This window comes from Lycium ferocissimum, chromosome 11, assembly GCF_029784015.1.
Source record: "Lycium ferocissimum isolate CSIRO_LF1 chromosome 11, AGI_CSIRO_Lferr_CH_V1, whole genome shotgun sequence".
NCBI classification, from domain to species: Eukaryota; Viridiplantae; Streptophyta; class Magnoliopsida; order Solanales; family Solanaceae; genus Lycium; species Lycium ferocissimum.
The window spans coordinates 9974407-9992168 of record NC_081352.1 but is presented as its reverse complement, the minus strand read 5'-3'; the positions used below and the strand labels follow the sequence as shown (position 1 = coordinate 9992168).

Here is a 17762-nt window from a genome sequence, read left to right as displayed (position 1 = left end):
TAATTTTTCCTTTTAACAAAATAAACAACATTACGGACAAACCCATGTTATTCTTCTTCTTCTCTCGACCAAAATCATCATTTTTCTACTTTGATTTCAAAACCTAACTTTAAAAATGAAGAAAATATTGAGCGATTTTACCTGAGAGAAATGGAAGCAGACGATTCGTTGTTGAGCGGCTACCAAGAGGTTGATGACGGTTTGAAGAAGCACATTTAGCGGTTGAGATCGGTTCGGGGTTTGAACTTAAAAGTTTGAAGGAGCAGTTTAGATGATCGTGTGTTTGAATGAAGTTCGTGTGTTTTGATATGGACCGATGTTGGGTTGAAATAAATGGGGTTGGATTAAATGGTTTGGGGTCTTTTTTGTATTTTATAAAAGATTAACAAGTTTGGCAAAATACGTTTTCAACCCCAATTTTCTTAATCCCAAATTTAATTGGGTTTTGACTTAATGTGGTCCCTACAAGTCACCTCTAGTAATTTCCAAACTTAAACGACACCTTCAGTTAAATTTTCGTTCTTTCTACTTCCTAGGCTGATTTTCAAGTGCTTTTTCATCTAAAGCGAGCCATAACTAGAAAAAGACCGAGATAACTGGATTGTTATATATTTTTTTAGAAAAACTGTACTTTTCTGAAATTGAATCAGAAAACGAAGAAGCCAGTCATAACTGGGCTCTTCGATAATTCATCAAGAAGAATTTATGGTCTCTGAACAAATTGTGATTTGGGTCCACTTTAATTTAAATAGAGATGTTGCGAAATTTGGGTAGAAATGTGGTACGTGCAATTAAAAGGTTGTAGCGGGAGTGAAGAAAAAATGAATGAAGAATTTGGCGGTCGGAAATGGAGTTCTCCGAGAACTTCAGCAATCCATAGAGAGTTTGACTGGAAAAAAAAAAACTTGCATCTTTATGTTAAAGTAGTATTTCTTTGGTAATAAAATAGAAGGCCAATAAAGTTGATGGTAATTACACGTAGCTGATGAAAGTATAAAGGGAAAAGGGTCAAATATACCTCTCTACTTTGGTTTATTAGTTAAATATATCCTTCGTTAGCCAAAGTTGATAAATATACCCCTCCCGTAAAGAAAGTATTTATTCATACCCTTCAGACAACATAAATCCCCAATTTTAAATAAATTACCCAATTTCACTAAAACAACTCATATCCGATCCGACTTGACCCGCAAAAATATTTCTTTCACCCAAATATACCCCTGTACGACCTCAACACTCAGTCCGTCCATATCAAAATAGTCCGTATCAAAAGAGAGAGAAAAGTTAGGGTTTTCTACAAAGTTCTACAATGGCGATTTAGGTTCTACAATGGCAATTTGGACTTCTCCTCCTGTCTTATACAAATGCTGTATATTTGGGTATGGGTTGTTTTAGTGAAATTGGGTAATTTAAATATTTAAGTTATCACCAACTAGAAGTGTTTTTCTGGAAGCGTATAATACCTTTGGTGAAATGGGACAAATTAACAACAGTTGAAATGAACTCATTAAAAGACATAGAGAATGTAAATTGCAAAATGACATTGTAAATGAAAGGTTCACCCTTGAATTTTATATTACAAGGAGCTTAAGCTACCATTGTTTATCTGATTTCACAAGCCTTCCATATCGAAAGTAGTCTTTGGGGCCAAGACTGGTGTCTGTCAAAGTTAAGCAACTAATGAATGAATGAAACAAATATAATAAGCACGAAATGCTAATTTACTTGAGCTTATGTACAGCTTCTCAATGCTCCTTGCCAAAGGCTCGCTTACCAGATATCTTGTTGCTTGTGATGTAGTGTACTGGAGACAGTGGTGCAATTTTTGTGCACCTGCCCGATTCTAAATCTGACATGGCTTTTTCTTCATTTCCATCCGCAAGTTGGCACCAGGGACAATCCTTTCCTTCCCTCTGAAACTCCACACCTCGTTGGACTTGGTAATTGGGTCATCTTTTCTACCATTAACACCATTTGTTTGCACGAGAGTTTTGCATTTTCGGAACTACATATGAAAGGTGGAATTGGAGATTTATGTTATCTGAAGGGTATGGATAAGTACTTTCTTAACGGGACGGGTATATTTATCAACTTTGGCTAACGATATATTTAACTAATAAACTAAAGTAGAGGGGTATATTTGACCCTTTTCTCAAGTATAAAATAGGCAAAAGACATAGATTGACCCCTAAAGTATCACCAAAAAATCACTTTCACACTTTAACTATACGCAGTGACCTATTACACACCTAAATATTTAAAAAGTGAATTTATTTACCCCCTGAGAGCTGATGTGGCATTAAAAAGAATTATATTTAAATAATAAGAAGGTTAGGTCAAAATTAAAGTAATTTTTTTTTAAATTTTAATCAAAAAAATAATTTTCAACCCCTCCCCCTTCTTCTTCTTTATTCAACCACCACCCCCAACCCCTCGCCCTTCTCCTCCACCTTCCCACCACCCCTCTGCCGGAGCTCCGACGAACTCGTCTCCAGCAGCGAGCTTCTTCTTTATCAACCCAATACCGAAATGAAAAATTATAATTAAAAAAATAGATTTTAATTATAAAAAAAATTCACTCCTTCTTCCCCGCTTTCTTCTTCATCTTCATTACCACCACGCCCACCCCCCCACTTCCTCCATCTCCACGCCCACCCCCACCCCGACGCCCCCAAACCCTTATATTCTTCGTATTTCAAAGTCACAAACAAAAATTAAAAAATCTGAAATTTAAAAAAAAAAATGGTTCTCTTCAATTCCACCATTTTTGATCTATCAATTAATGGATCAAACCCATTAGACATTAGCTATGCAAGAAATCAAATCAAATCAAATCATCTTAACCCCTGTCATTAGCTATTTGTAATTGGAGCTGGAATCAGCGGTTTCCATCAGAAGAAGAAGAAGAAAGCAGGCTGGTGGCGGGCTGGTGGAGAGTGGAGAGGAAGAAGATGAAGATAAGATAAATATTAAAAATTACTAATTACTACTGCGCATCAAGACTCGTTGGAATTCAACTCTTCCATCTTAAAACGCAAGCTGTGACAGGAGATACACTTGTGGATTGTTGATTGAGAAAACGAATGGAGGGTCAAACAAAAACATATTCCTTAGCCAGTGGGTTTTGCTAATACTCCCTCCGTTCAAATTCATTTGTCCACAATTATTGGAGGACTGGTGGTGGTAAAACTGGTGGTGGATTGGTGATGGTGAAACTGGTGGCGATGGTGGTGGCAGATTGGTGGTTCCGGTGAGATGAGATGGTGGTGATGAAAAAGATATAATTATTGAAGGATTTTAGTGGTTAATTAGGGTAAATATAATTAATAAAAAGAAAATCAAATGAATAAAGAAAAGGAAATGAATATAAAATTAAAATTTAGGAAATTTCTAAGATGGCGCTGATGTAGCAAGAGAGTGTGTTACACTTCCCATAGTGCAATTGGTCATCAGTTTACAGAGGGTAAATAAATTTACTTTTTAAATATTTAGGTGTGTAATAGGTCACCAGTATAGTGAAGGTGTGAAAGTGACTTTTTAGTGATAGTTTAGGGGCCAATCTATATTTTTTGCCTATAAAATATGGAAAAGAAAAACATTTAATGAAAAAATTATGGGTGAAAGCGCGTGTAAAACACCGCAAGATCTTCATTTGGTTGTCTATGTCACGTCAGCAAATAAGGTGGTATTTATTCCACTTTAAAATAGTTGAAGGAGGTTATAAGACTCCCGCAAAGTATAGGGGTGTTACAACAAATTCAAGGCAAGTCTAGGGGTGTTTTTATGCATTTTCCTTTTTTATTTTTATTTTGAGTTTAGGTTATATTTTCGATTTCAATTTATTTGCTTTAGCACTATTCATTTATTGTTTTACATTGCATGTTGTTCATATTCCACTTACAATTGATAGATTTTTTTTTTTGTCAAACATTTGAATAATGTTATGACATTATATGTATAAATATTAATCTTTTTGTCAAACATCTAGCTTCTTACAAAATGTGTGCTTTTAATTTTATAATTAATTAAATTAAAATATTATTAATTTGTAAAATATATACAATTACTTTTACAATATTATTTACAAATATGTGATTATTAATTAATATATTTTCAAGAAAAAATATGTATCTTAAATACCTAATTTAATATATCATTTATAAAGGCACATATTTGTCAAGTATTAATTTTTATTTTTAAACTAATCTAAGAATGTAATTACACATGTGCAACCAAACAGTATGCTTGTAATTACATTATAATTACATTATGACAAACAAACAAATCCTCGTAATTACTATACCGTGCAATTACTACGCTAGTAATTACACCAATTCCAATTACCAGGTGGCTTTCCAAACAGACAGCTTCGTTAGGTAGGAGTTTGGTGTAATTACACCCTGTAATTATAGAGTTACTTTTTAATTTCTTTCTTTTTTGTTTTATTTTAATTTCCTTTTTTTTAATTTATTTATATTTCTTTTTTATTTTTAATTATTTTTATTTTTTAAAAATATTTTTCTTTTTATATATTTTTTTCTTTCATTTCCTTTCTTCTCATTTTCAACCTATACTTCTTGTGATTCCATATAATTACTCGTGTTTTTTTTTTATTATTCATTTAGCATACTTGTGTCATTATTCTAATTTTTGAAATTACACCTCTTAATATTAGAAAGAATGAGTCATTATCAGACTTGAAAAATAATGAGTGATGTTATTAAAGTAGAATTTCGTTATGAATGAGGTTATAGACTTATATTTTTCCTTTCTTTTGAATTATATTTACTTAAGTTACGTTGGAACTTATTTATGTAATGTCGGAATTTGACATAAGAGTATTATGTTAAACTTTTTCTTTTGAATTTTGAATTTAGGTTATACTTTCGATTTTAATTTATTTTCTTTAGTACTATTGGTTTGTTATTTCACATTGCATGTTGTTTATTTATCATTTACAGTTGATAGATTTTTTTTTTTGTCAAATATTTGAATAATGTAATGGCATTATATTTATAAATTTTATTTTTTTTGTCAACCATCCAATCCATGTTGTGCTCACAAAAAAGCCTGCTTTTAATTTTATAATTAATTAAAATACAATATTATTAATTTGAAAAATATATATCAATTATTTTTTATAATATTATTTATAGATATATGATTATTAATTAATATATTTTCAAAAAAAAAAAATGTATTGTTATGTACCTAATTTAATATCATTTATAAAGGCACATATTTTTCAAATATTAATTTTTATTTTTGAAAATTAAATTTTATTTTAAAATTATACTAATTGTGTAATTACACTAGTGCAACCAAACAACATGCTTGTAATTACATTGTAATTATGTTATGACAAGCGAACAGGTTGGTGTAATTACTACCTTGGTAATTACACCAATTCCAATTACCAGGTGACTTTCCAAACAGACCCTACGGTACTTTCGTTTTATGCACTCTTTTTAATTACTTTTTGCACGTAGGGGTGTTCACGGTTTGGTTTAAAACCAAACCAAACCAAACCATAAACCGAGCCAAATCGATAGTTGTTTAGGTTTGGTTTGGATTTGGTTTGGTTTTGAAACTTAAAAAACCGATAATACTTGGTTTAGTTTGATTTTATAAAAAATAAACCGAAGAAAAAATCGACCCAAACCGGAAAAATGATATACACAATTTCTATAATTATATGTACACAATATATTACACTTTTATAAATAATTTTAAATACTTTGTTTACTTTTTCATCAAATTTTCTTTATTTCTATTAGGCTAATGAACTTTCCACATTAAACCCATTTCTGAAAAGAAATCTATGAATCCAAACTCATTTATTCAAAGAAACAACTATGAAATTTATTAATTAAAGCTTTATAGATCGACATTTTCCCATATTCCATGAAAACTGTAGCTCCCACAATAAAAGGGTAATAATAGATTAATTATAAGTTGGAAAAGTCTTCCCTAATCGTAGGAAAAAAGTGAAAGAGAGAAATACCATTAAAAATAGAACCAAACCGATGGATATATATTATATTTGATTTGGTATGGTTTTAGAAATTAAAAAAAGGGCTAAATTGGTTTGGTTACCGACCCAAACCGAACCATGAACACCCTTTGCAGGTGTCAAAGACTCCAAATATGGTTGATGTTGTCGAAAAGTACGTCTAGTGCCTAATCCTGGAAAAACATATACTCTGTGAACCTTGTGGTCTATTTAGCCGCCAAAGGGGTAAAATCTCGCAAAAATTGAGATGGTAGACATTCAGAAGCTAAATAAACTCTAATCACACAATGCTGGGTTCTTGGTCAACCAAGCCATTCTATCCAACCACAAATGTGTGCGATGCAAAATTAGAGATTACGTTCGAAATTTTCACAATTATTCAAGCAGAAAAATACTCTAATTTGTATGCGTCGAAAGAGTTCGAACTTTTATACATAGACAGTGTAAGCTGCTGAATACACACATGCAGGCACTAACAAGGTCTGAGAAAATCTCCCAACGATAGTATCAAACAACAGCAGGTGCAGTTTATGATCCATTAATTCACCACCAACAAACTGCCTCCCCCCTCGACCTCCAAAACAAGAATTTAACCACAAAAAAAAATAGTAAAACAAACACAGAAGAAAGAATTCCAATATCCGTTTATTTGCATAAGTAGATCCTATTTAATATTGTTTACAACAAAAAGAAACTCTCACCAGATTGGTTACACATTAAAGGGGTAACAAACCTGAGACACTTCCTACCGCGAGGGCTCACACTCCAAAAATTCTCCGTCCTAGTAAGTAGTAAAAAACTTCAGCATAAGGGAATTGAAAATCCCTTGCAATACAGTGAAACGTTGGTAGAGCAGGAAACCACGACCGGATTCACGTGCCCTCGCTTTTCTGTAGCAATACTCTACATTTGCACTTCTTCCTGCAGTATAACTCGTGAATGCGAATCTCGAAGCAAATGATACATTGTCTTGACTCTGACGAAAGAAAACCATCAACTCATAACATCACCAGCTTTCCTCTATATGAAGACTATCATAAAGAAATCTACTTTCAAAAACTTGTTTTCACTATATGCACTGTCTGGATCGAAAATTGTCATTTGACAAGAGAGAGCCTATCAAATTTTCCAATCTCTTTGCCCCTGCAGTAGGTCTGAGGACTGTGGTATTACCCACTACAGAGCATGGATCTGTCCCGTTCATTCGACTTCCTGTGCACCAGCCACCGGGGACAAACATACCTTGACCTCGAAACAGGAGTTCATTGTCAATCTTGTCAAGCACGGGATCATCTTGATGGAACTTTCTCGCAAATGGGGCATTACTGTCAACCATCTTTTGCATGTCCTCAAGTGTAAGGTAATGAGGATGCTGCTTTGGAGGGTTATCCCACGATATAAAGTGCAGATCGCTGTTTACTGTGGTATTGCGGAACTCCTGAGCGTTACAGACGACAGTGTGGAAATAGCCTTCTGGAGTTGAGATGAAGTTTGCATAGTACATAAGTACAGTTCGAGGCAAGTTGTCCCATCCCCATATGCAGAAGTCTATGAAGGGTCGAGAAAGCGCCATCCAAGCAGACCCTGAATAGAGGAAAGACCAAAGTTTTAGCAATTTTGTGGACGAGGAACAAATGAAGCTCTTGTTCCATATGTTCAACTCTTGCTCATCATCTTATCCTTTCTAGCCCCCTCAAAATAATCATTAACAAAAGTAAAACAATTAATGACAGATTCCCTTAAATAAGAACGCTCCTTCCAAAGTCCAAACTTCATGTCAAATAGAAATACAGAGCTGCTACAAGTTCATGTTGACAGTAAAAAGATGAACCTTGAATGATCTTTTTTCTTTTTTTGAGAAGGTACCAACAAACCTTCAAAGATTTTACTTTTAGAATACCTAATAATCTTAGCCAATGAGTATATTCACCAAAATAGAATTAGATGAAAATAAATCGTTTATCATGTTGTCAAAGTCAGCATTACTATAACAAACAATGCAGATATGCTCCTTAATAAAATGTGTCAGTACAGACATTTGTATCCACGTATACTTTTTCTTGGTCGAAACTGTTCATCAAACTGAAGGAATAGCACAAGAAAAATCCAAGTTGATACCAAATGGCATATACAATATAGAAACTGGGGTATGAAACACGATGGGGACAAGAAAGATGTGTTTTTCCACTTGGTTGCGAGCAAGGGGGCCAATCCTGAAAGCTGAAAATTTGAGGAAGAGAAGGATCACATATACTAATTGGTGCTTTATGTGCAACTACACGGGCAAAGACGTGGACAACCTCCTTTTGCATTGCCAGCTAGCTATGAGCTTGTGGTGAGAGATTTTGAGATGGTTCGGGACACGATGGACAATGTCTGGCACTATGAAGGAGGCACTGTTCAGCAGGGCTTATGGAAAATGAAAGAGATTGAAGCAGCACGTCGGATATTGCCCTATTGGAACTCATGTGGTTATATGGAAATAGAGCAATCGGAGAAATATATATGGAATAGAGAATGACTTTGTACATTTGATGACTAGCCTCTTATGCTGAGTTATCTATTGGTGCATGTGACACCTCTGACGGAGGGCGGGCTGATGAGGGTGGGTCAAGCAGAACTTGCAGGCTTCTAGGCTGGCAAGCTTCTGAAAATCTTCTTCCTTAATGGAGAAAGGCCCCTTTAGCCTCAGAGGGAAATTCCTATGTCTTTCTTTTATCCTCTCTGTCTATGGCCCATGCCAATTGGTCTTATTCAGATGAGTTGCATTTCGTTTTCCTCTTGTTAGTTTATCAGTCAGGGCCAAATCCTTCTCCCTAAAAATTCTTGATTTTCTTTCCTCAGCGAGTGAAGTTTCTGCCCTTGGTGAGTGAGTAAGGCCCAATGAGGTGCGCAAGACACCTAAGGCGAATCCCACATCGGAATGGGAGAGGAAAGTAGAGATCTATATAAGTCATAGTTCAAGTTCACATGGTACACACGCTTTTGGGGCTCGATGTGGCATAGCCCAAAAAGACAAATCTGGGCGGGCCTAGGCCCAAAGCAGAAAATATGTGCCATAGACTTGGGTCGCGACAGTGCATCCATGAGGTCCCGATTTGTATATAAAATTGGTTGTCTTTCACAGAGAAACATATTTTTTTGTAGGTTCTATACTTTTTGGTATAATACTCGTATATGGGAGTTGTTCCCAACATTAATAAAAAAAATTACTTAGTCAAAAAATTGTATATAGGAGCTGTTCCTATGTTATATTTATGTTAGCAATCCTCTTCCTTCAACCCATTGTGAAAACTGTAACAAGAGGCCAGAATAAAACTAATGTGTGTAAATTTAATCTATCACTTGAAACAGCAGCGTGTCAGGTCAGCAATACTTCTCTAATTATTTTTTTTTCCAAGTAAACGTGTATTCATTCATAAACATGGCCAAAATCTGGTCGAATACATAATACTTCTCTAATATAGTCTGCAAATCCTGCATCCACAGGTGTTGGAAACACTGAGAACCATCCCAAGACAAATGTGATTGCTGTTGAAATCAAGAACCATTTCCTTCACTTAATGTATCATAATTTTTTGTGTTTAATACAGGGATATCAAATTATTAGCATCATGCCTGGCATGGTCCTTTTTATCAATCTCAAACTACCATAACCTCTAAACTCACATGGAGCTCAAAATATTTCCAAGAAAGTCATCAAAGCAAGACCAATGCTTCCCTATAATAAAATTATCAATTGAAAATTTTCATTCCTGCATCAGATTCTCCTTATACTTGTGATTTCTTTCTTATAGTTGAGACATCCTCTGACCTTCCATGTTGGACTCTTCTTATACCTCCTCTGAAGGTTTAACTGAATATGTTTATGATTAAGAAAGGCATCACTCTTCTTTTTTATTAATGAAATTACAAATTGTCAGAGGAAGAAGTCAAAGGCGAAACTCTAACTGCATTAGGCACATCTGTTGAACTTGTTTATAGTACAAAAGTAAAATCCTCAAGCATTATCCATTCGTAAGAAAAAAGAATTCCCTATCCAATGGATTTTCCCTATATGGTAAAAGCAGTGTTATTAAAAGAGAAAAACGCAAAAAAGCTCTAAAGTCAGCTGGGGCTTTAAGCGCAAATAAAGCGTGGGCTTTAATGAAAAAAGGCGCAATGGTGAAAAAATACAAATATATATATATGTTTAGTCCAAGACTACTAATAATAAGCATGAACAACATATATATGGACAAAGAAATTGTAAAAACATTACGATAAAGGGACATATCAATTAGCTAGTGTCAACTCTTCAACAGAGGCTCATTGTTAAGGAAAAGTATGTCTTGGAGCCTTGTTGACGACACTGAAGCGCAAATAAAGCGAGGCGAAGCGCTCACATGTTTTGAGCCTCTCTTCAGGGCTTAAGCGCGCCTTTGACAACACTGGCTAAAAGTAATATTTTTTTTATTTTTTTGATAATCGTGGTGTACGGGCCAGCTTGCTCGCACCTCGACTAATTCCACGAGATACCTGCCACCTTCCACCAGCAACAGGTACCAGGTAACTCTGTCCACCAAGGCTAGGACAGATGGGAGAAATCAATATGGTAAAAGTTATATCTGTACCAGCAAGTCATAATACGGGTTTACTGGTGTAAGACAACGGATGGCACACCAAGGCAAACAGAGCTACACAGATACAGAGGAACTGCTGTATATTTTTCTACTAAACGAATTTGATCTGTCAATTTTTCAAACATCACCGATTAAAGCAGCTGCGATGAAAAAAATTCAAGACAATTCATTGTAGCAAATGGCAGATCGCAATGATGCCAAAATCACCTGTAAAAAGCTTGAAAGCTGTTGGCACACCTCTTCTCTGTGTAATCCAGAAAACATCAGATTTCTTATTCATGTACAACCCCGGATCGATGATGATTGGTTTTGCCCTTTGAAACCTTCAGAAACAAAAACCAAACAAGTAAACATCACCCAATGCTTTATATTCCCATTCAATATCGTGAAAAAGAAAAAGGAAAAAATTACTTACTCTTTCCACCCAATATCACTAGTATGATCAATGAAGTTAAGATCCCGCGGTAAATGCGAAAATGCATGAATAAGATCTAAACCAAACAAAATAAATCAACACTCAAATTAAACCCCATTAATCCATAAATCAACAGATAACCAACTCAAAAACAACAACAAAAACATGTACAGTGTAATCCCACAAGTGGGGTCTGGGGAAGGTAGGATGGACGTAGAACTTACCCTACCTTTGTGGTGTCACAGGCGGATCTAGAATTTAAACTCTACGGGTTCAATCTTAAGATTTTTAGCATTGAACCCATTCTATTTTTGAGGTTATGTGGTCATATCTACTATTTATTACTGTTTTAGTAATTTTTACAAATAAATTTATGCTCCGCGTCGAATGTTATGGGTTCAATTAAACCCCTACCTAATGCTAGATACGCCTCTGTGGGGTAGAGAGACTGTTTCCAATAGAGCCAGTGGCGAATTTATGTGTTAAACAAGGGTCACGTGAACCATGGTCACCCGAATAAACTCGATATAGTATGTGTATAATTTTTAAAATATATCTAGTATTACTTTCAGGAATCCATGCTACAAAAGGCAGGCTTAATGATGCACTTGGTTGAAAGCTAAGTAATTTACCAAGAGGTTCAATTCCCACTTGATACATTCTTTTTCTCCTTTCTTTAATAGTGCACCCGACAACAACAACATACCCAATGTAATCCCACAAGGTGGGGTCTGGGATACGCCGACCATACCCCTACCTTCTAAGGTAGGGAGGCTGTTTGCGAAAGGCCCTCGACTCAAGAGAAAGCATGCTCTTTAATAGTGCACCCATCTTCGAGAAATCCTAAATTCGGCCTCTGATAGAGCCTCCGCATGAAAGAAGTGTAATCAAAGCAGAACAGAAATGAAAATAACAACAACTCAAAACTCAATAAGCATAATGAAGGGGCTTACCATCTTGAGTAACAAGTGGATAATCAGAAGCACTAAGATTAATAAACCAGTCCCATTCAGCACTTTCTTTCAACAATATAGCAGTAGCATGTAATGTATTAGCAACCATAGTTGGCCCCCTATAAGTGACAAGATTAGCTTTACTAATCATCCTTACATTCTTGAATCTCCTAAACATCATGTCACCCACAACATAATCATGCAAATCAACCCGCTCCTCGTTCGATGACTCAGCATCAAGATGCACAACATACTCATTATTAGGATGATATAAAGCTTGAAGTGTTCTCTTCAACATGCCACCACCACCAGCTGACCCGGAGATTAGATAAGCGAAACGCGGGGGCGCGTGGGGTGAAGCGCGTGGTAAAGAGTGGAGTTTTGATTCGACGAAATTAAGGTTGTTGTGATGAGAAAGGGTTGTTGTTGTGTAGTGGTTGAAAACGGGTAGTACATTTGGTGAAATTAAGGTTGTGAGAAAGAAGATGAAGAGGATAAAAAGGGAGGTGATTGTAAGTGGAAAGATCCATTTGCGTTCACTTATTGGTGGGTATTTCAGGTGTTTGTAAAAGCTTTTCAGCTTCTTCATGAACTAATAAATAACAGAGTAAAGAAAGATTGTTCCTTTTTTTGATGAAATTTCAGTAAGGGGTTTAAGAAGAAAGATTGTATTTTTTTAAATGAAATTTCAGTGATGGGTTGAAGAAGAAAGATGATCTAGAAGAATTGTGTTCAAGAATCTAAGAATTGTGTGCTGTGAATCCTAAGTTATAAAATGGTGGTGAAGATCTGATGAAGTTTTCAAGAATCTGTGTTTTATTTGGTAGGGAGATGGACAGTGTAATTATTTGGAGGATGTATAAAATTAAAGATTTTGTTTTAAGGGGTCATTTGGTTGAGAACCAGTTATCCCGGATTAGTTATCTCGAAATTAATTATTTCAATCTTTCACAGGGATAAAATAATATTACAATCCCGTAATAATTGATTCCTGAATTAGTTATATCATGATTTTATTTTAACCAAACGTGAAATAAATTCATCTAAATTATAACCTCAAAATTATTTATTCATATCCCTCGTACCAATGCTGGTAGGTGAAAGGGTGAAAAATGAAGGTTTGGTTTTGCTGGTAGGGACTTGGAGGTTGGGGGGCTCTGTTTGTATTGTTTGATTTGATTTGATTTTTTTCCCAACATCATTGATTAAAAAATGGGGAAAGAACGACCGTGCCCTTTTAAATTAAAATAATTACTCGTTCATATTCTCATTACTTTCTTATGGTATATAAATATACTAAGTTGGTATTATGAATGATCATATTCATTTATTCAAAAAGACACATATTTCTCAAAAAAAATATCTCTATGATACCATCTTCTTATATACATATATTGTTATAGATCGTGGGGAGTCTTGATCATTGATGAGACACTTTCTTGTGATCATGATAACATCGTGGTATGTAAATATCGAGATAAGATTAATGAATAGCTATTCTTTCTCTCCGTCATGATATATAAATATATTGCGATGGTATCACGAAGGAAGGAGTTTGGGCGAGTGGGCATGTCGGGTAAATATTTTCGGTTAGCTGGAGTAGAAGTGAAATTACTTTAGAAGGAGCATGGGGGCTAAATATTTTATATTTTGGGGATATTTGGTGTTGTTTTCCCCAAACTTTACTGGCATTTGATGTTTATCTTAAATTACTTTACCATAACTTATCTAGTGAAATTCACAAAGTGAGATCTAGGGAGAGTACAGTGTATGCAAAATTTGTCCTACCTTGGAAGATAGAAACTCGACTCAAATGATGTTTATTAACATCATTTCGTTATTTTACAGGCAAGTGTTATTTTTTTAACGGAAAAGGCTCAAATATGCCATTGAACTATCGAAAATGGTACCATTTATGCCATTCGTCAATAGTTTGGCTCATTTATGTCATCGAACTATCGCAAATGACTCATCCATGCCATTTTTCATCAACGGGTTTTACAATACAGCATATGACACTTGGCCTCCAATTAGGTGTCCATGTCATTTAATTAAACCAATTTCAAATTTGAGTCGTGTTTTAAGAATAATTTATAGATTTAATTTGTATTGGTTAATTAAACGATGTGACCTCTAATTAGTGATTGACCGTCATATACTGTGATTGTAAAATCGACTTTATCAAAAAATGACGCCGGAATGAGCCATTCGATACCAGTTGATAATAAATGTTCCATAATTATTTGCCAGTTGGCATAAATGAGCTATTTCCGATAGTTTGATGGCATATTTGAGCCTTTTCCCTTTTTTTAATTCTCTTTAAAATGGAATGTTATATTCTATATTAGTAATTTTTTTAATTTCAACACCACATGACATATTACTAATATATATAAGCGTCGATCTAAATGTTTCGTCATCCTCACAGCTCTTAATTACTAATATAAATAAGCGCCGATCCGAATGTTTTGTCATCGTCATAGCTCTTAAGAGTACAATAGGAAGCCTACACGTGGCTGTTGCTATGCAAAATCTTACTCCATTTAATGTTTGGTAAAGTACGTATATATACATATTAAAGAGAAATATTTACAAAACGTGACGATAGTTTTCTATTTACAAAACATAACATTACAAATCCTATACAAAATATGCTTTTTTAAAAATAAAATATTTTTTTTTTTAATTTTTTTTTTTAAAATAAATTATTTTAATTTTTTTAAAAATTATTAGTTTTTTATTTTATTTTTTAAAATAAATTCGCTCAAAAATTTATGTATGAAATGTGTATATCTCGCTCAAGACTTAAAAAAACTCACTCAAAATTTAGTGTATGAAAACTGTATGAAAATGTATGAAATGTGTATATTTCGTTCAAAGCTTACAAAATCTGCTCAAAATTGTGTGTATGAAAACAGTATGAAATTTGTATCTCGCTCAAGGCTTAAAATTTCGCTCACAGTTTCGTGTATAAAGTTCATGTTAGATTTCTGTAAAATTAATACAACTACAACAATATTATATCCAACTTTGATACAACATTCAAGACTTAAAATAATCGCTCAAATTTTTGTGTATGATATGTGTATATCTTGCTCAAGGCTTAAAAAGTTCGCTTAAATTTTGTATATGAAATGTGTATATCTCAATTAAGGCTTAAACATTACGCTCAAAATTTTATGTATGAGAACGGTATGAAATGAGTATATCTCGCTCAAGACTTAGAATTTCATTCACATTTTTCATATATAAAGTTCATATTAGGTTTCTGGAAAATTAATACAACTACAACAACGTTGTAACAACTTTCATACAATATTCAAGGCTTAAAGTTTTCGCTCACAATTTTGTGTATAAAAATTATAGTAAAAATTTTGCTCACACATACACACTTCATACATTTTTTATACAGCTTTCATATACAAAACTTTGAGGTAATTTTTTAAGCCTTTGAGCAAAACTTTTTTTAAAAAAAAAATTAAAAAATATAATTTTTTTTTAAAAGTTTAAAATAAAATATATATTTTTTCAAAAAATAATTTTAATTTAAAAAAAAATATATATTTCTGGAAAAAAAATGAAAAATGTATGAAAATCCATCATGTTTCGTAAAATATGTTATGTTTTATAAATAAGGAAAACTATCTATATAATTTGTAATAAAGAGTCTTAAGTAGGTACCTTATGTCATTTTCCCTTTAATGTTTCGTGAATTACTTCTACCATCTCAATCTTTCTTTATTGATCAGTCTAAAAAAGAATGTTATCTTTTCATATTTCGCTACAATTTAACTTTAAATTTCTCATTTATAAGGATTTATAATCACAAAGAAAATTTATGACTTATTTTAGACCACAAATTTTAAAATTCATATTCAAACACCTTCCCATAAATTGAGAAGAAGAAAATATTATTTTCCTTATTTGTGGGAATTAATAGCCACGAGCAGGAAAAATGTTTGTTTCAGATTTGAAGTGTCACGTCCTTTGTTGAAAAAAAACTTACCCACATCGGGTGTATACACCCAACTCAATTAAATTAACCATAGATAATAAACTAAGGTTTAGAGTCCTAATTTTAATAAAGAAAACATTTAAAAAGGAAGCAAAGTTAATAAAGAAATAAATTTAAAAAGGAAGCAAAATTAATAAAGTAACATCACAACTTAGGGTTGCCGTCGTCGGATTCATTCTTCGTCTAGTGTGCAAATTCTGAAGCTTTGCATCATCCTTGAAGTCGTTGGATTCAAATTAAGCTCATCAATCATAAAAAAAAAAAATTGACTTAAAACAGGTGATTTCTTAACTTCATACTTCATGAAGTACATATGCAAGCAAAAATATGCAAAATTAAAGATCATATTTTGTTCAAGTTGAAAGGGAATCCCGCATGATGAAAAAGAACAAAAAACGTTGCATATACAGTAGATAGGAGTAAATCCCATACTCTAGTTATGTTAAGTGTAAATCTACGTACTTTTTTGCGATGTCTATTGTTAAATAGAGCGCACCTGTTTTGATGATCATCAGAAAAGGAACAAACCCAAACATGTTGTAAAATATATTAGTTAAGAAGAAAACAAAAATATTTAAAAAGTATTCAAAGTTGAAACAAATGTTCAACTTAATTATTTAAAAAGTACTCTACTTGTCGAGTTACGGTTAATATACTTTGGTAATAATCTTAATTAAGATCATGTGCAAAATACTTGGTTAACTATAGTTAAGTGTTAATAATTATAATTAACTAACATGACAAATATCATTTATTAGTTGGGTGTATACAGCCGATGCGGACAAGTTTTTCCCTCCTTTGTTACTCCATTACTAATGGAATCACTTTATGACTTGTAAGCTTCTTTTGAGTAATTCACAAGGTTTCTTTTGGGAATTGGGACTGTTGTTTGTATGTTTGGAATTTTTATTTAAGCAGTCTTTTTGCAGTTTTGGCTAAGAATTATTTACTTTTTTTGAAATAATTTTTTGTTTATTTCAAAATAAGCAGTTTAGCCATATAAATTAAATATTTTTTACTTTATTTGAAATTTTCGAAGTTGGAATTGAAGATGAAGTTGTGTTTGGTTATGATTTTTGCAAAAGTAATATTTGGCTGTTTGAATGTACAAAAAGTGCAAAAAAAGTGAAAACATGATTTTAGGTATTTTTCAAAAAATTTCATGGATAAATGCTAATTTTTAAATAAAGTAAAAAAAAGATTCCCAAAAAAAGTGAATAATTCTCATGGCCAAACGGGTTAGTGTTAAGTTATAAATTTTTCAAAGGGTAAAGTACGTATATATACATATTAAGGAGAAATATTTACGAAACGTGACAAAAGTTTTCTATTTACAAAACATAACATTACAAACTCTATACAAAACATGCTTTTTTAGAGAAAAAAATTTATTTTTTCAAAAAAATATTTTTTATTTTTATTTTTTAAAAAAATTCTCTCAAAAATTTATGTATGGAAGTTGTATAAAATGTGTATATCTCGCTCAAGGCTTAAAAAGCTCGCTCAAAATTTAGTGTATGAAAACGGTATGAAAAATGTATATCTCGTTCAAGGCTTAAAAAATCCGCTCAAAATTGTGTGTATGAAAACTGTATGACATTTGTATCTCGCTCAAAGCTTAAAATTTCGCTCACATTTTCGTGTATAAAGTTGGGATAAGGCACCATTACCCCCCTGAACTATACCCGAATTTGCTACGACACACCTTACCTTTCCCTGGGCCCTATTACCCCCCTAAACTTAT

General features: G+C 33.2%; 1 protein-coding gene across 1 annotated transcript; it reads right to left on the bottom strand.

Annotated features, from left to right (window-relative positions):
- Window positions 1–6611: 6611 nt before the first annotated feature.
- LOC132036087 (beta-glucuronosyltransferase GlcAT14A-like) lies at window positions 6612–12847 on the bottom strand. The gene is made up of 4 exons (XM_059426321.1): window positions 12004–12847; window positions 11051–11126; window positions 10843–10958; window positions 6612–7597 (listed from the first exon to the last, which is right to left on the bottom strand). Exons 1-4 carry the CDS (start codon window positions 12590–12592, stop codon window positions 7083–7085), a joined length of 1296 nt encoding a protein of 431 aa, XP_059282304.1. The 5' UTR covers window positions 12593–12847; the 3' UTR covers window positions 6612–7082.
- Window positions 12848–17762: the final 4915 nt, after the last annotated feature.

What these genes read in the sequence shown, in the direction of transcription:
- LOC132036087 (XM_059426321.1), bottom strand. Translation starts at nt 12,592, where the DNA reads ATGAAGAAGCTGAAAAGCTTTTACAAACACCTGAAATACCCACCAATA. An exon ending in AGTGATATTGGGTGGAAAGA is followed by an intron (nt 10,959 to 11,050) that starts GTAAGTAATTTT and finishes TTGTTTCTGAAG; the next exon opens with GTTTCAAAGGGCAAAACCAA. An exon ending in AGCTTTCAAGCTTTTTACAG is followed by an intron (nt 7,598 to 10,842) that starts GTGATTTTGGCA and finishes TCCTCTATTCAG; the next exon opens with GGTCTGCTTGGATGGCGCTT.